The following is a 19,837-nucleotide window of genomic DNA, read 5'->3' on the forward strand; positions in this document are numbered from 1 at the left end:
GTTATGCAATAACCAAGTAGGTTATGCAATTTTTTGGTCATCCTGTATTTAAGTAATTGGACTGCTAAGTGGTTAACAGGAAGCAAAGATGTTTTTTAAAAACTTAAAAAACAGAGCCTCATTAACCTGTGATATATAATAGTATATAGTAGTGATACAGTAGTGATAAAACTTCTGTGTAACTGGAGACACAAGTAGAACAGAGGAAGAAATAAAAAGGATCAATAACTTGATGAAGACTACAAATCATAGACTCAAGTAAGACACACAGTGCGAAGGATTTTTTAAGAGCATTTGTTCTGGAAAGCATTTTTTCAAGGATTATATTGAAAGAAATTTCTTGACACAAAATTCCTCAGAGGGATGATATTATGAGCAAGCACACAGACTTGAATCTTTCTTCTGGGTGCATCATGACCCTTAAGGGTCTGCAGAGGTGTCGGGGGCTGACTGTTGCCTACTTTGGTGGGCTATTATTATTTAATATGGGTTTAAATGTTGAGGCTAATGGACCCCTCCAGTTGTCCCTATTGGCTTAAGATAGAACATAATTTTGCATATTGTCTTTATTAGGGTTTTTCAGGGAAAATACTTTCCTGTTTCTTGTTCACTTGAGGAAAGCGGATACCCTGCTCTAGTTTGGGCATGGTCTGAGTGTGTGCCTGAAGGGTTCAGGAGGGTTCGTGTGCTGGAGGCTTGTTTCCCAAGGTGGTAGTATTAAGTGGTAAAAACCTCTGGAAGGTGGGAGCTACGGAAGGTGATTAGGTCACGGGGTCATCCTTGGAAAGGGCTACTACTGGCCTCAGAGTGGGTTGGTTTCCATGAGAATGAGTTGTTATGAAATGAGTAAGGCCTCCCATCTCCCTGACTTCCTGTGGAATCATGTGACCTGTGCCACATGCACTCGCGGTACTGCCATCTACCCTGAAGCCTGGAACTCAGCGGAAGCTAGCACCATGCTCTTGGGCCTCCAGAACTATGAGCCGAACTTCTTTTCTTTGTAAATTATCCAGCCCCCAGTATTTTCTAATACAAAAGGAACATGGACGAATATATACTCTGAAAAGACAGGATGGAAACGGAACCCTTCTCAGGAGATTTGCCTAAAAAGGTTGAAGTGCTTTTCAGAGAGAGGAGTTCGGCAAAAAATGATGCTTCCTTATTACTGAGTGTATTATGTAATTCTCAAGCTGCAGTGAGAGGCAGGTTGCCAGTACAGGTTCACCTCCCTCTGGCCTTCCAAGCTGCTGGTATATGGGGTGGGGTGTGTGCACAATTGCTTATTTCACTGTCTTACTATACAACCCAGCTGTACATTTCTCATATTAGTCTTCACCTTGAAGATGTGGCTGAGAATGTGTCAACGAACAAATAATACACAATCTTATCAGTTCCCAGACTGACTATTCAATTATACGACCAAGGAACTTAGAAATTTTCTTGCCAGGTCCTTTGTGGTAATGATTTATACAACAAATTGGGACAGCATGAATGAATTGTATAGGATAAGTATCAGATACTTGGATGAATAGGGTTTAAGGGCACATAGAGATGGAACATTTTATACAGTTGCAAGCTGAGTATAGAACATTAAAATAATATTTAAGAGGCTGGGCTATTTATGGCTTTTAATAGTCTTTCCTGCGTGTCGTTTCCAAGTTGGCAACAGCAAAACCATGGCAACAGGAAATTCTTCCCTGCAGTGGAGTTTATGAATGCTTTTCTGTTTTCATGACTCAACTCCTTATTTAATTTCCTGTACAGAAAATCAGAGAAATTACTATAGACTGCAATACAGATGTGCCAATCCAAAGCCCCTTAAAGAGAAACAGATCACAGGTGTCTATGGAAGAATTCTGACATAAAATTTAAAATTGCCTCCATGTAGACATTCAGAAGTCAACACATTCTACCAAAATAGGTATCTGACAACTCAACTACTGATGACTGTGTGGGTGTGGAGAATCTTCTAAGTCCATGTGTTATATTTAAATGGATTGCTTCCTTATTGTGTCTTTAATCTTTAATCAACAAAGACCAAGCTTTAAAAAGCCTACTTTTTTAGAGATTAAGACAGACTTTGGACATTACTAACAGTAGCAAAGAACAAAAATCCTAGGTATGAAAAGAATATGAAAATAAACAAGAAAACTATACAAAGGCTGATTATATACCCACAAGCATGCCAATCCTAAAATAAGTTAATGAAAACAAGGAATTCTCGGGCTTAGAATCAGATGGCTGTATGTTTCCGTAGGTTTTAATCTTCTACCACTCACCTAGGTATAATGAAATTTATAGCATATTAGCCAGGAGCAATTCTGCATCATCTGTGTCCCTCCCCTATTCGGTCCACATTCTGACACCATTTTCTTAGTCCAGTCCTCGCTACTTTGACCATGTTCAGCTGTGCTGGGGCTCTACCCTCCTTCTCTGGCCTTCTCCCCCTCGCCAGTCTTTTTTTAGTAATACTCCGCCACGCTACCTTACGGATGACTTAGCAGACGCACACCAGCACATCCAGAGGGAAACAAGCACGGGAGGAGGACATCGGTGCTTCTTACTTTTGGTGTCAAGTTGTGCCCGATACTTCTCAAATCCTTTTAGGCGAACTCGTTCTCCCAGTAGCTGGAGGAACTCCTCAAAGGCCGGGCCCGCAGATTCATTGTTGTACATCTCTTCCTCGGTGCTCTGTCCAGCTTTGCAGTACATGATGCCAACTTTCTGCTGATAGTTCAGCTGCGGAGGCAAGCGACACAAAGCATGTAGATACGGGCAGACATGCTCGGCCCCACTTAATGCTAACAGCCTTGTGAGGCTCGTGATTGGCGAGCGGCTAGCACTGCTCTTCTCTTGAAGCCCTTCCGTGGTAATTCTCCTGTCTGTGGCCCAACCACTACTGTGGCACAGCGTTTATAATCCTCATGAATTGAGAGGAAAGACCAGAAAAGTAAATAAAAATGTCCTGTATTTCAAGATCACAAATCATTAGAACAGACGTGGATGTTTCAGGAAATTTCTTTTAACAGGTTACAAAGTACAAAATGAGGTTTTAAAAAATGGCCTGACAACAAAAGGCAGTTCTTTTTTCTTGTTTTGGTACTGGGAATCCAACTCAGGACCTTGTGCCTGCCAGGCAGGCACTGTGCCCCTGAGCTATATCCCTGGCCTGCAGTTCTTTTTCAATGATCTTCCCCTTTTAAAAAGTGAGGGCTTTATAAAAATTTAAAAGCAGAGGTCAACTACATAGAACCTACTTAAAAGTAAACTTTTTTGCACTAAAAAGTCCATTAATATCCTTGCTTTCAGGCGAGGGGTAAAATTAGAGATGACTTGTCATCTACCACTATTTGTCAAACATATTAACTTATAATCCTTGGTTATCTTTGTTATAGCTCTAGCACCATCAACAGTGTACTTAGAAGCCTCGAGCGCTGTCACACACCTGTAATCCCAGCACACGGGAGACTGAGGCAGGAGGATCACCTTGGGTTCGAGGGCAGCCTACGTTACATAGTGAGTTCAAAGTGAACCTGAACGACACAGCAAGGCCCTGTCTTAAAAACAACCCCCCCAAAAAACCCAATATACTTAGAGAAACATCTTTTCCAAGTATTTTTCTAAAAGGCCAAGTACCTGCAGAGAACTTTTTTTAAAGAAGAGCTTTATACCAGCAAATCAACAAGCGGCATATATTTCTTACTCAAATACAGCTGCAATGAAGCACTCAAGATTTAAATGTGATGTAACATTAATAAAAAGAATTAATTATCATTGAAAAATCTAGTCATCTTGCAAATTAATTTTACAGAGATACTGGTCATTTAACGAGTAATGAGTCTACAATATAAAAATTTCGGTGTTTAATTCTTCAGTGCGAACCGGCTAATACTTAGCACTCAGTCCTGTTTCCAGAGTGGTGGTGCTACCACTACATAGTAAATTTTCGTCTAATTAAAAAACAAGCACAGGAAGAGATGACATTTTTAAACATTATTTTTCAGACAAGGCCCCACTGTGCTGCCCAGCTGGCCCTGAGCGTCTGGGCTCACGCGATCCTTCTGCCCTAGCCTCTGGGTGCTGGGACTGTAGGCACGCACGACTGCGCCGAGGAGGTACAATTTCAATAACTCAGGTGTACTGAGTACCCTTTGGACATTAATAACAGTAGCAAAGAACAAAAATCCTAGGTATGAAAAGAATATGAAAATAAACAAGAAAACTATACAAAGGCTGATTATATACCACTAATATACCACTAACTATTATATACCAATAACACACACTGAAGTCCAGGGTCTGTCTAACATCACCTTTCGATCTTCCCAACAGCACAGACATCACCTTCTGACAGATAAGCAAAGGGAAAATGAGAGAATAGCACAGAACACAGTCCTAACGGTAGTCCTGTGATAGAGCTCCAGTAAGCGTCACTAGGACTCAACCAGACTTCTGCTCCATTTCTATCACCACACAAATAGGGCCACAGACTTACGACTGATTGTCTTTTTGAGACAGGGTCTTGCTATGCAGTTCAGGCTGGCCTTGAGCTCACTTTGTACCCCACGCTGGTCTCGAACTCACAACGATCCTCCTGCCTCAGCCTCCCAAGTGCTGGGATTACAGGCATGCACCACCACGCCTGGCTCACAGACTTTGTTTAAAGCTCTGAAGTTGAAATGTAAAAACCAAATTTAAGCAAACAGATTTGGCAGCAATACTCGATATGGGGCTGACATTAGTACTTTTAATTTATTCTTGTGTGAATATTCATATTTTCCCTGCATAAATATTAATGTGTCTGATTGTGGAGTGCTGCCCCAGATCCCACTGGGAATATTAATGTATGATGCATGTACTTTATTTCCCTTCTAAGTTCTGAAACACACTCAGCCCTGGCCATTTTAGTCCATTCAGTTTTAGTCTATTCAGGACTATCGACCTGAATGACCTTTTTCAAGTTTCTAAAGCAAACGATTCAAAACAGTCCTACTGTGGAAAATGTCCCTGGAAAAAAAACCAAAAAGCCTGTGCCCCACTGTCCCCACTCTCCAGCACCCTGCCTACTTGCTAAGAACGCCCAACAGCCTTCACATGACCCACGGACGCGGGCACTCCCCGGAGGCCTGTAATTGCCGGAACCGACTGCCATGCTCCTGTGGGTGGAAGGTAAAGTTCCAAGTCTGTAACTTGCAAATAGCAAGTATACAGTAGTGATACAGAAACTTTTTGGGGGAACATTTTTAAAAGAATATATGAGTTGTCACCATTGCTACTTCATTCAATTAGTAACAAGAATACATACGGAACTTTTCCGTGTACCATACAAAGAAAAAAACAAAAACAACGACCAAACAAAACAAAAACCTGCTGTGTACCACTGACATTTAGCCCCTTTCCCAGCAGGCCTGTTTCTAACACCTGAGTACGGCTAACACTCAGAGAGGAACTCCCACAGGTAAGGGTTCATCTTGGCTTTAGAGATGAGTGGAGTACCCTGTTAGAGCTTAACAAAGTGGCAGAGCTAGGCACTGTGTCTATTACAAAGGAAGTCCTAAACCCCGCAGGATCCCAGGTCCCGCCGTCATCTGACTCTCCCTGCAGGGAGAGGATCAAAGAGGTAAGGCAATCGGGAAGGGGAAGAGGCTTTCAGCTCTCTGATGTGCGGCTGTGCCTCCCAGATCAGCCTCCACAGGGACGAATACAAAACAGAAGTCACCCTCCTCAACAGAAAGCCTTACAGTGGCACTGGATTTGTGTAGGCTTTTTAAAAACGTCTTAGATAAAGGTCTAAGATTTCACCATATAACATAAAAAAGGGATTCATTTATCTAATTTTGAAAAGAGCTCACTGTGGGAAGATAAGCAAGGAAATCTCCCCACGCAGTCGATAAGCAGGCTCCAAGGACAAGGAGACAATGTGCCCCTACTCTCCACTGATTTCTCATAAACTGTTAAGCTCCATCTGCACACAGGAGAACTGGTTTGGCTAGCCTGAAAGCAATGCTCCTTTGAAGGGATGAAGAAATTTCTTAGAATGTCGAATCTCCTCTGGTCTGAAACTCTGTCCAACGTCGCCTTCTCTACCTCCTAGGGTGGTGGTGGCGAACCTATGTCACACATGCCACAGGAGGCTGTTCGTTATTACTGAAAGCTCCAAGGTTCGCCATCACTGTCCTAGGCTAACAATATGACAATATCCTTGATTTTTACTCCAATTGGATCAAAGGTAGGTGACGGTCTCTGAACTTAGGGTCCTCAAATCTTTGGTTAGTAACCAGGTCCCTGCCAGAATATAAGAAGTTGCAAAGGAGAAGTTATGTAAATGTAACAAGAAACATGTTAAGAGAAGGAGAAAATGTCAATGAGTGAAAGCTATGGCCTTGGGGGATTTGGGTAGTTCTGAGATTATCTAAGCTATCGTTTATTTTCTATAACAAACACAAAAACAAATCTCTGTGTGTTTATGCATATAAATATACACTGCTTAAATGTAATGCTCAAAATAGAGCAATAATGATACCAGAACCATCTTAGGAATAGGTTTTGGGTTAATCCACAGTTTACAATTTTGCTTTGGATATCTCTGGCTCATTTCATAGTATGACTGTAATTATATGCTTGCAGAAAAGCTGTTCATATGGAGCACTGACGGAAGTGTTTGGGGACGAAACATTTCTATTTATAAAACATGACTATGGTCAGTCCAACAGGCCAAAGGCTGTCTTTGAGATAAAAGTCTTGAATATCAGAAAATAAAGTATCTTTCAACACCCTCCACAGGAACGTGGGTTCCCACAACAAGAACGAACAGGACTTCAACTGGCTCTTCCTCATAACACAAGAGCTTGAACACAAGGAAACAGATACGAAGGATCATCAAGATGCACAGTACGACGCTTAAATTTTTAAAAATTACTATGGTAAAAAACACACTGTCCTTACTGCTCCTGAAAGCACTCTCTCCTCCCTTCGGACATACCTATCCCACCACTTTTGTCCCTTTCTGAAACAATTCTGGAAGTTCTCTCTCACGAATGGCTTTAGGAGTAATGAAAGGATGAACGCCGTTGCTGAGTGCCGCCACGGAAAAGCAAGCTCACAACATTGCGGTGTGTCCTCACTGACCTCATTCACCATAGCTGGCGCCCCGCAACTTCTGGCTCTTCCTTAAGGTCAAACTGACTATGAAAGGTGAACATTCTGAACGGCCTCAGGACACGCGAGGAGCCCCAACAGTGAAACGACACACTCACTTTCACAAAGGGGCGAGAATCGCGGGCTCCATGTGCTGAAGTGAGGGTTATAATTTGAGGGGGATTGATGGCAATAGATCTTTCCCTGTAATAAAATTTTTAAAAACAAATTTTAAACATTCATCACATTTTGTCAATCATCACATGTATACTCCAAATCTGAAAATTCAAAATCCAAATTGTTCTGAAGTTTGCAACTTTTCTGGTGAGATGTGACAATAAATGTTTCATCTTTTGGAGCATTTTGAATTTTTGTTTTAGGGATGCTTAACCACTAAAGTCTATGCAAATATTCTAGAATACAAAAAACTCTGAAATCTTAAAAGACTCTGGTCCCAAGCATTCTGGTGCAGGGGAAGTCAACTTTACTGCAACAAGAATTATACCACCCCAAGGTCCTGGAACGACTGCTAAGCAAGTTAGAGCCCTTTACCAACAGAAACATTTGAACAACCAAGTTGTTAGAGACCTCTCAAGAAGTCCTGGCTTTTTACCCCAGCTCGCCTGGCATCACAGCCACAAGGAAGACATTGGCGTAACAGACCAATCCAGTTGTTACAAAGCTTTCAGTATTTAATATTTAATCTATAAATTTTTCAAGTTTGAAATTCTAGAGGCCTTTTGAAGTTCAATAGTTTTCAAAGCATGGTTTATGAGCTCCTGAGAGTCTCTGAGACGTTTTAGGGTAAGGCTTGTGATGTAGTCAAAACTACCTTCACGGTATCATCAAGTGGGTAGTCACCTTTCCGCTGACATTTGCATGGGTGTTGAGCTAAACTGCCAGCACCTCAGCAGGAATCAAGCCAGCAGCAACAAACTCTACAAGCACTCACTGTACAGTATTCTTTTTCATTACTGTATACTCAGCCCCCCAAACAGCAGTTAAGTATGTGCTTAATGAAGAATACTGATTTTTAGTAACTCCAGACATGAATACCCACTTTTTAGTATTCTTTGTGATAAAATGGGTACTATGCACAAAGCATTTATTGTTTAAGGAAGTAGGAATTGCAGTAAATACCTGAAGAAGATGTACAAAGGAGAGCTGAACTAGCTGCTTTCCTCATAGAAGACTGTGTGGCAGGCAGAATGATCCTCTCCCAAACACACCTATACCCCAAACCCTGAATCCTGCGGACCTGTCACATCCCATGGCAAAGGAGAACTAAGGTTACTGAGGTAACCGAGACTGCTTATCAACGGATAGGGAGTGTGTCCTGGATTGTCCAGGTGGGCTCAACCACAAAAAGGTCCTCAAAAGTGGAAAGGGTAGGCAGACGACACGTGACCGCAGAGACTGACAACAGAGACAGGGCAAGCGGGATGCGGCACTGCCTGCTCTGAGGGCAGAGGGCGGTGCCCCGGGCAGAGAGCTGTGGGCAGAATCTACAGAGGCTGGAAAGGGCAGGGGTACAGAGCATTGAGTCGGGCTAATCTGCAAAGGCAGAAATAAAAAAAACAAACCTGAAACACTACTTTTATTTGAACTACCAAGAGACAAACTACGGTTATTCAGACTTGCTTCTTTGGCAGACATTTTCTTGAAAATAAAAAAGGGAGCCTGTTTACTTAAGGGGAAAACAACTGACGATATTTCTTGCCAATTTTAAAATTTAAGCTTCACAGTAAAATTAGAATTTTGGAAAACTTACACCTATCATGATGAACCTGAAAGCCCTTAAAGATTTTTCGCCAAAGATCTATATACACACACACTAACAATAGGATATTTTCATTACTATAAATTGAGTCAGTATTTACAAAATCTGCATAAGAGAACCACTGTTTTCTAAATGACTGGCTCATAGAGTTATAAAATCACGCTTGGGTAAAAGTTCAGAGTACACAAAAGCCAATGAATCTTTAACATCGTTTCAAACTTCACATTGCCATTAATCTTTAACAAACTAACATTCACTGAGTTTTGGTGTTGTATCAAAGAAAAATAGCCAAAGTTATCCAAAAAGGCCTTAAAACAGTCCTTTCTTTTCCAAGTACATACATTGTGCGGCCAGATTGTCTTCAACCACTCCAACCAAAATAACAGATTGCAAGAGAGAGACAGCAGAGGCAGAGACGTGGGTCCCACTGCCTGCTACTAAACCAGGCATTAAGGGCTTTGCAAAAATGCTCAACAATACTATTTTTTGCACCCACATTTTTAAGCAAAAAATGCTATTTATATTAACACATAATTCTATTATTGCTATTTTAAAATGAATGAACAATATTTTAAAATTTCTATCTAGATTTTAATATAGTAAATGAGCATAAACCAAAGCTCTTTGGGGTCCTTGGCGACTCCTAAGAGGGTAAACAATACAGAAATTTAAAAGTTTGAAAATTAAAAACAAAAGATAAAGTAAAAACAAAATGTTCAAAGGCTGTTACCACTGTGCTTTATTTTGCACTTCTCTAATGACTAAAGAAAGGTCCTTTTCCCCAGGTATACTGGCTACATGATACCCTCTTTATTGAAGGCCCTTTAAGATTTTTCCCGTTCATCCAAGTTACGTTTTCTCTTATTTTTTGTTTGTATGAGGCTTGGGGATTGAACCTACGGCCATTTCTACCCCTGAACTACATACTGAGCCCTTTTTGTTCTGAGACATTGTCTCACTAAGGTGCCCATGAGGATGATTTAGAAATTCCAATTCTCCTGCCTCAGTCTCCTGAGTAGCTGGGATCACAGAAGTGCACCATCACACCCAGTATTTATCACTGGCTTTAAGTAATTTTATTACATGTCTGGATACCACTTTCTGCCTGTTCCTTATTCTTCAACCTGTAAGTGTATAGTTGATGTCACATTTGAAAATTGTGGACCTATTTCTTCCTCAATAATTTTTTTCGGTGCTAACTTTTCTAGAACTCTACTCCAAGACCAGCTAAAGATCTCAGAACACACTGACGCTCTTTTCTCATGCCTTTTTTTTATTCGTGGGTATTTATACTTTGGAATTGTTTTTGCTGTTAAGTTCAACTGTTCTTTCTCATACATTGTCTAACCTGTTGACTCTAGTCAGTGTATTTTTCAACCATACTGTACTCTTATCTATAAATTTAGAATGTTTTTGGCCTTCCAGATCTATAATTAACATATTCATTCTTTCCTCTAGCTTCCTGAACATCTGAAATGAAATCTGCGTCATTTGTGCAGTTGGTTCTGATTTGACACTCCCTTACGATGGGCTGTATTTTCTTTTCCTGCTTGTATCTGGTTGGTTGATCAGCTGACTGTCAGATTGTGAACATTATCTTTTTGGGGTGCTAGATGTTACTGTATTCCTGGGGAGCCATTTCAGCCACAAGTCCTTCCTATAAGTATTCTTGAATTTTGTTCTGGAACATAAATTATTTGCAAAGTCTGTCCTTTCAGTTTTTGCTTTAAAATTCTGTGGTGTATTTGGGCAGGATTAATATGATGGTAATTTTGCCTGCAACAGAGGCAAACGTACAGTACTGTGAGACTACCCAAGGCCATGTGAACTGTCAGGTTTTCTAGCCTGGTTGGAAGGAACAGAAACTCTTCATCCCTTGAGGGAGACGGCAGCTCTCTCATTCCTGATTCTCTGCTCTGCAAACTCCAGTCCTTTGTTCTCCCGGGATTCACATCTCAGGCTCGACCCAGGGAGGCCCTTACCTGGGAGCTCTTCTCTGAGCTTCATGCAGGAAGGCAGAGAAGAAAGCACAGAGTTCGCCTCAATTGTGTCCCAGTTCCCAGGCTTTACTCTCCTTTGCCGCCAATGTATTATGTCATAAAAACTACCGTTTCACTGGTTTTTGAAATGTTATTTCACATAGGAGAGTAAATACAGCCCCTCTTACTTAATTCTGGCCAGCAGCAGAAACCTCTTTTCAATTTTAACTTTAATGATGTACAATCTCCGCATGGTAAACTGTGTTTCGGTATACAATGAGTTCTGACATACCACAATTAAAATACGGAGTATTTCCACCGCTGCAACAGCTCCTAGCTCCACTTTGCAGTCCATCCCTGCATCATCTGACAATGGCAGTCAGTGTCTTCATTTTTTCACTGTAAGTTAGTTTTGCCTACATCTTTTAAAGAATATTTTCTTGTTTAAAATTCACCCAGACTTACTTTCTTAGCACTCTACAAATGTCTACTGACTTCTGTCATGTTTTATGCTTTGTGACCCTAGAAATGGTTAACTCTAGCAGATAATTGCCCTATTGTTTGAAGATATTTGTTTGAAGATATTTTTGCATGTGGCTAGTCTGTAGATTTTTTTTTTAACAATTTTTACCTTGATTGCCCTACCTCTCAATTTATTACCGCACTTAGATGGACAGAGCTCCTCGATTCTGTTTTTCCCTTTTATTAGTACGTGTCTGCAATTCGTAACGGCTACTCTCGTCACTGGGAGTTGGTTTATGTACGGAGCACAGCCTACTTCTCTCCACATCCCCTCTCCCGCCCTCCTCTGCCCTCCTTCTGTCTCCTGGCTCCTCTCCCATCTGCAAAGCACTTCCCCTCCTGGAACTCCAGTTACACACGTGTGAACTCCACTGTGGCTCACGCGCTTTCAGACGCCTTTCTACATTCCCTTGTTTTCCTATCTCCACTCCTTGGTTGTTTTCATCGATTTTTGCTTCTAGTAAGAATCTACCTCAAAAAGTTTTAAAAAATCCATCCATTTCTAAATGGGTAAAGAGAAACACTTTTAGGTAAGTTTAATGGTAGTCACTTTTTCAGTTCTGGAATGTTTCACTGCTTTACAGATTTCAGTTCTCTGATGCTCTTTCAACACCGTTCTCCTCTCTGTAGTTCTACAAAACCACGGAAAACTCCCATCTCTTACTTTTCTATCTGTGCTTTATCCTGGACTCACGCTCCAAGTTGCTTATATAACAGCAAATATTCAAGAGGAAAAAAAACTTGTGGTCATTTTAATTTTGAAGACCTACGATTTCTTTTTTTTTTTTTGGATCAAGCTTTTGGTATCACATATACAAACACATTCATCACCAAGCCCAAGATCCAAAAAAATTTTTTTCTCAAAAACTTTAGTTTTACACATCAGCCTATGATCCAGCTGAATTAATTTCTGTATGTGGCACAACATTTAAGTCAAGGCTCATTTTGTTTCCGGACACCCAAATGTCCCAGTACAGTTTGTCTGATAAACCTATCTTCCTCCTTTGAACTGCTTTTTTATACCCTTGCCAAAATTCAGCTGGATGCATCTGTGAAGGGCTGCCTGTGTTTTCCTATTCTGTTTCACTGACCCATGTATTTATCCTTCAAAAATACCGCAGCCTTGATTACTCTAGCTACATGATATCTTGAAATCAAGAACAGTTTCTTCCACTGATTTCTTTTTCAAAATTGTTTAAGCTACTCTACCTTTGCCTTTTCATATAAATCTTAGAATAACCTGTTCTGTCCCTGTCAGAGAAACCTTCCTGGCATTTTGGTAGGAACTGTGTTCAACTGTGTATCAATCTAGGAAGAAATGACAGCATTAACATGTTGATTTGATCAACATATGCCTAACTATATCTAACGAAAGTTCTAAGAAGTTTTTATAGGTTCCTTGGGGATTTATACATAGGCTACCATGTTATTTGAAAGAGGAAGGGTTTTTTCCTTCCTTGTATCTACATGACTTTTATTTCCTTTTCTTTGTTGACTGCAATGACTAGAACTTGTAATATTATATGTGACAGTGTTTACAGAGTATCATTCACTTGTCACTATTTAATCTTTCACCATTGTATAAGCTGTACATTTCTTGTAGATGTTATCAAGAGGAACTACCCTTCCATTGTTGTTTCATTTTCATGAATTTTGTGAAATTTATGATGGTCCTTCTTTGGCTTTTTGCATCCCTGGAATAAACCCAACTAGGTCAATGGCTGTAATTCTTATATACTACTGAAGTACATTTGCTAATATTTTGTCAAGGAATCTTGCATAACATTCAAGACAGATCCAGCCTGAGGGTTTTATTGTACTCTATCAATTTTTGCTAGGGGTGTTAAAAGTGTCAACTACCTACACACGTGCCCATACTCGTAGCAGGAAATCTCCAAAGTGGTCTATGTGTGCACCGACAGATGAATGAAAGAAGAAAACGTGCTACGTATGCACAGCGGAGCGCTACTCGGCCATAATGAATAAACTTGAACCACGGTAGGAAAATGGCTGCACCTCAAGACCATAACATTAAGTGAAATAAATCAGATACACAAGCTTAAACATCTCATGGATTCCTTTACATAAGAAACAACTATTGAAAAGCAAAATAAAAAACAGGTAACAGGAAACAGGGAGACAGATCTTTTGCAAAAAGGCAGGGGACCAAGAGATGGGGGTAAGGGGGTGAAAAAAGAAATAAGGTGCATTACGTGCATGGACCAACTCCCCACAATGAATGTAATCATTACATACTGCAAGCGGGTACTAACAGAAATTTAAAAAGGAAGCCCTAGCATTTTCTATTCACCGAGTGTTAGAAGCAATGACCAACTCTAATTGTAGATCTATTCTCCTTTTAGTTTTGTCAGTTTTTATTTATTTTTACAGCTCTGATTGGCTCGTAAACGTTTAGGATTGCTATCTGTCTTTTTGGTAGAATGGCCCTTTTATCTTCACATAATTTGTCTTTCTGTCCCTGGCAATTTGCTCTGCTCTGAATCCTACTTTATCTGATACCACAGCCAGGGCGGCTTTCTTTTGATCTGTGTTTGAATGGTGTACTCTTCTTGTCCTTCGCCCTCATATTTCAAATGCGTTTGCTGAAGCAGACTACAGTTCATATAATTGGATAATGATTTTTTTAAACCTACCCTGCCAATTTGTCCTTTAGTATATTTAGACATTTACAGACAAAGAAATGATGGGTTAGGGCTTAAATTTTACATTTTATTTGTTCAGGTCTTCATTTATCCTTTATCCTGTCTGAGCACAGAATAATTTTTTAAGTTCTACGATGTTTTTTCAAAATTCAGTGTCTCTGAATTTATGTTTTAACGGCTGCTTTAGGTATTACGTTTTTATATCTATGTATCTGATCACTGTTTATGGATGTCAAGATTTTACCAACTACAGTGAAGTGTGGAAACTTTACCTCCCTTTAGTCTCTTTACTTTTACCATTAGTAAGATAATTGTATTAATTTCTGTATATACATTGAGCACCTGAGGCAGTATTATAATTTTTGTTTCAATTATTAAAATAATAGACACATTCAATAGCGAAAGCACTGAGCTATATTTTCACTCTGAACTCTTTCTTCCTTCTGGCAGTTCTAAGCTCCTTTCTTTAACCTTTTCCTCTCTGTCTAAGAAAACTTTCTTTAGCTGCACTTTTAGGGTCAGCTGGTGGCCCATTTTCACTGACAACATCTTGATTTGCCCTTCATTTTCCTTGATTTTAAATTCTAGATTGAAAGGTCTTTTCCTCAAGCTTTTTCTTTCCGTTTGTTTGGTCTTTTTGAGACAGGGTTTCCCTGTGCAGTTCAGGCTGGCCTTGAACTCACTTTGTAGCCCAGGCTGGCCTCGAACTCGCAACAATCCTCCTGCCTCAGCCTCCTGACTGCTGGGATTACAGGCATGAGCCACTACGCCCGGCATTTTCCTCCACCTTTTAAGAAATGCCACACCACTTCCTTCCTTCCACCTTCCATTGTTTCCGATGAGAAATCTCTCTCCTTTAAATTATTTTCCCCTCATAGCTAAGGTGTCATTATTCATTTGCTTCTTTCAAAACCTTTTTTCCCTGTCTTTACTGTTCAAAAATGTGTCTAGGGTATCTTGCTGTGGACTTCTTTGCATTTAGTCTGTTAGGTATTTTCTTGGGTTCCTGAATCTGCAAATGTATGTCTTTTACCCAAGCTGGAACAATTTCAGCTATTACTCTGAATTCTCCTTCAAAGACAGCCTTCTTTCTCTCCTTCCAAGACCCCACTGGCACAGCGGTTACATAGTTTGTTACAGTTCCAGACCCAAGGCTCCCTTGTTTTTGGGCCACTCCCTGGCCTTCAAACTTGCTGATCTCCGTTATTCTACCTTTAAATTCACTGAATCCGGGCCGGGGGGACAGCTCAGTGGCACAAGTGCCTGCCTGGCAAGTGCAAGGTCTTTATTTCGATTCCTGGTACAAAAAAAAGTTCTTCTAGCCTTTCCATTTTGCTGCTAAGCTTATCTACTGAGCTTTTTAAAACAGTATTATTGTATTTACCAGTTTGAACATTTCCATTTGGTTGTTTTGGTATCTTCTATTTCTTTGCTAAGACATTTTTTAATTTCAAAAATCTTGCTTATTAATACAGGCTTACTGGTGTTTCCACGATGGCTGCTTAAAATCTTTCTAACTTTTACGTCATCTCAAGGTTGGCGTGCACTGTCGTTTCCATTCCCAAACGCTGTTTTGCTCATGTTGGTGTGACTACTGATTCTCTACTCAAATCTGGATCCTCTGTGTATTATGTCGTAAGCCTCAAGCCTCCCTCGGTCTTCTGTCTGAGTAGGTTTCCTTTATCACTACCCGGTGAGGGAAAGGGGTCATAGCCGGGTGGGACTCACAGTCGGGTTCCCCTATGTTTCTGCAAGGCGGGAATGGAAGTCCCAACTTCCCGCAAGGCCTCTGCTGACGCCCTGCTGACAAGGCAGGGCTGCATCGTTCCTGCGCTCCGAGAGTCTCACTGGCGCTGCACCGCAGTCTCGAGACCCCGTGATGGGAGCGCTGACAGTCCTGATCTCCACAGGCCTCCTCCGGCACCAGCCCGGATAGGAGTGGGGGGCAGGGGCCCTCAGTACCACTGCACAGAAACGCAGGTTCCGGCCCCTCACCGGGCCTTCTCTAGCAGTGCCTCAAGCGGCGGGCAGGGGCCGGGCAGGGCCGCAGCTCCACCGTCCTTGTGGTATTCAAACGGGACACTGAGAGTGTTATTTAAAGGTTTTCTGCCCCTATTCTCGATCTTTAGGTTAAACAGAACAGGCGTGTAGGGGGCTTTTCACTTACTGAGATGTCCAGCATGCGGGCTCCTCTGGTCCTTAAATTAGGATAGAACAGCAAAAAAGAAACCCTGGGGACCTTACCACTGTGCCACTGCTCAGAATCCAGGTTCCTGGCCAGTCTGCTGTCCTCTGTCACCTCTGAGATTCTTTTGCTTTCTACGTACTGTCCAGGATTGGCGGCTGTCTTCAGCAGGAAGAAAAGGGAAAAGCAGGAGTGAAAGTTCTAACTCCCTACAGGCCCTCAGGCCCTCAGCTGATGCCCCTGCTGGCTGGGCAGAGGTACGTTACTTTTGGAAAGTGTTTTCCCTAGGGGTCATTTTTCAAAATTAGTTGCCCAAAGCAAAAAAGAAAGTTACTGGTCAAATTTACTTCTCCTACTTGTCCAGAAGACAAGGTTCCAACTCAGTTTTAAAATACTTTGTCCATGGGCTGGGCGTGGTGGCACACACCTGTAATCCCAGCATTCAGGAAGCTGAGGCAGGACGATCACTGTGAGTTCGAGGCCAGCCTGGGCTACAAAGTGAGCTCAAGGCCAGCCTGAACTACATAGCGAGACCCTGCCCCAAAAAGACAAAACAAAGTCTAGTTTTTTTCATTATTCTCAGTGGGCAGCTGTTCTGTAACAAGCTCCTCTGCTCTTACTAGAAGTAAAGACTTTGGTCTTTTGTTTTTACATCTTTCTGATTCGTACTTTGACAGCATTTACTTTGGTCTTCATGAGTGTAACTTTAAACTATTTCTTGAAGATAAGTCTCTGTATTGTTGTTTCAAAACTGGAAAAAGGTCACTTTTGCGAACATAAATGCCAGTTTGAAATCGTATCCACACCGGAAATAACTAACAAAAATCCACTTGCTTTAGGAAGTGACATATGGATCCTGTGTAGTTATTTAAAAAAAATTTAACAGATATTTTCACACTATTTATACCTATGTGCAGACATTCTAGTTTATTTTTATCTTTGGTATAATGTAGAGGAAATATTCTACACACACAACAATCTTATCTAACGATGGGTTGTGCAGAATTTCTCACAAAAATAAAGAAACTTCTTATGAGGTATTAAATTGATAATATGTACCTGACTTGTTTGGTCTTGGAGATGAATTTCAATTATACAGGGAAAGACCCTAGTGTACAACTGTTTCTAATAAAAAGACTATAATCGATGCACTGCCCATCAAAAGAGAAACCGATCGGGGCTGGGGATTTAGCTCAGCAGCACAGCACCTGCCTGGCAAGCTCAACGTCGTGAGTTCGATTCCCAGTACCGGAAAAAAACAAAACAAAAGAGAAATCAATGGAATCAAGTATACTACAGTAACACAAGGGGATACTATGCAGCAGTGAAAAAACCCATGGGAACCCTTTCTATGTAGTGACATAGAAAGAGCTTCAAAATATATTACTACGCAGAGAAGGTAAGTGTCTGTAGCAGCTATATTTTGTGTAAGACAGTGAGAAATAAATCTGCACATACATATTTGGCATTATCTGCAAAAGGACGCATAAGAACACTATATCTAATGGAACAGTAGAGAGGAAGGCAACAGGAGGAGGGAGATGAGACTGCTCAGTGGAAACACAGTCATATTATTATGACTTTTGGAGCATTTAAAGGTATCATCTACTCAAATCCCCGTATTAAATAATCTAGTTTCGCTTTTTATTTTAAAAATACATGGAAGGCCAGCAGAGAATAACTACCTATAAGCAGATGAGACCAAACTGCTGGCCTGCTGCCTTCTTTGCCTAACTGAGGTTGGCAAGTGTATTTCCTTCCTGAGAATGTACATCCAGATCTGTGGGTTGTCCAGAACCAGTTTGGTAGCCATCTGAACTTTGAGCACGCCACTATCATCATCCAACAGAAGATTTAAATTCCACAAATGACAACTGTTCTGCCGAAGTGCCATTCACAGAAAATTGGTTTTAGAAAGAATGTTTCCCCTATGGGTCATCTGTCAAACTTAGCTCCCTGAATCAAAGGAAGTAACTCATTTACCCTCACAAAATAATGCAACACGGCAAAGAATAGAAGTCAGAGAATTTCATTCATGTCCTTACTCAAAAGATCGGTACTGTTCATTACCAAATAAGCACTGTTTGTTACCTCACATCCATTTGTGATATAACTGTAGATCTAAATTAAATGTGATTACTTTTCCTGTGACTCCAAGTACAACAATTTAAAGGGTAACTTTTAAAAATTGAGAACCCAACCAATGTTTTCATCTGATGGGTTTTATTTTTATTTTTTTAAATTTTTTTGGTTTTTCTCTGGTACCAGGAACCGAACTCACGACTTTGTGCTTGCCAGGCAGGCGCTTTTGCCGCTGAGCTAAACCCCCAGCCCCATCTGATGGGTTTTAAATAAACATTCAGAAAAACAATTGTGAAGACAATCTTTCAGGCAAAACCACTACCACGAAACTCAACATTTCTTAATTAAAGCAGTCCTCCCTATTTTCTCTACTGTGAACTAGCAACTGCACTTGAAACATCTGTACGCCAGCCCCGCCTGCCTGTATCTGAGTCTCACTGCTGTGCTTACTAGAGCCAGCCCTCTTTGCTGCAGGCGGGGAGGGAAGAGGGAGGGGCGTAGGTGCGCTGGTTAGGAATGTGGGCTCTGCAGTCTGGCTCAAGACCAGGCTCCACAGATCCCACCTGTGATCAAGTTCTTTGCACCCTGCTGTACCTGTATGTGAAACATGAAAAACAGTAGTACCTACATTAAAGGATTCTGAGGAGTAATTAAAATAACTGCTGTGAACTGCTTCACACAGTACTGAATCACTGTCCATCAGAATCATCAGCTGTTATTACTGTCCTGTGTGAGCCACACAGGCCTGCTCAGCCAGACTGCCTCTGCCCCATGAGCACACGCTGCTCCTACTCCTCTGCACTTCGTTCTTACTGTCCTGCCTCTTGCCTACCCGACTGCTTAGTGCCTGGCTTGAAGAAATCCTCCTCCCCCACAAGGTGCCTCTCGCTCTGACTCTGCGGATCACTCACGACTTGTTTCCCCTAGGCTTTCACGTCCATGGATCCTTTCGGCAGTTCTCTTACTAGCCTACTTATCCTCTACACCGTTTAAAGTCTGCAGAGTGGTACTCAGAAATCACTCACTGCACGTGAGACAGTCAGGCCTATTTGAAAAGCATGGTATGTTACCTATAGTACCTCTCGTAGGCTGTTTATAAAGATTAAATGAGAATGCGTGGAAGGGGATAACAGTTACTACAATTATCAGCAACCTCTCATACTTCTTGAATGTTTACCATGTCCTCAGCATTGTACTAACTGTTACATATGTGTGAATTCCTTAACCCTTTGGAGGTCTTGGATAATCTGAGAGACACAAACTCTTTTCTTAAATATTGTTATGTATATCAGCGGCACAGGTTCAAGGTCACAAGCACCTGTGTTTGTATATAACTGATGTTAGGCTGTAACATTTAAGCCGTGCCTTTGGTTAAGATATGTATTTTGAAAGGTGGTGTGATGGTCGGGAATATATTGTATATGACAGTTACCACAAACTCTGGTAAATATTTTTATATTTAATAATTTCTATTTAAATGGTTAGCCTT

General features: G+C 41.1%; 1 protein-coding gene across 7 annotated transcripts in view; it reads right to left on the minus strand.

The window, feature by feature from the left end:
- Sipa1l1 (signal-induced proliferation-associated 1 like 1) overlaps nucleotides 1–19,837 on the minus strand; it is a 362,523-nt gene that overhangs the window by 85,098 nt on the left and 257,588 nt on the right. For all 7 annotated transcript variants that reach the window (XR_264641.2, XM_005409446.2, XM_005409450.2 and 4 more), the window contains one exon: nucleotides 2,565–2,739. Coding sequence is in view for 6 of the 7 variants with exons in the window: in XM_005409446.2 (XP_005409503.1) it covers nucleotides 2,565–2,739 (175 nt within the window). In the remaining variant the exon portion in view is untranslated. The remainder of the gene's footprint in view (nucleotides 1–2,564; nucleotides 2,740–19,837) is intronic.

The sequence above is a fragment of the Chinchilla lanigera genome, unplaced genomic scaffold (assembly GCF_000276665.1).
Source record: "Chinchilla lanigera isolate Chin_1 unplaced genomic scaffold, ChiLan1.0 scaffold00122, whole genome shotgun sequence".
Lineage (NCBI taxonomy): Eukaryota > Metazoa > Chordata > Mammalia > Rodentia > Chinchillidae > Chinchilla > Chinchilla lanigera.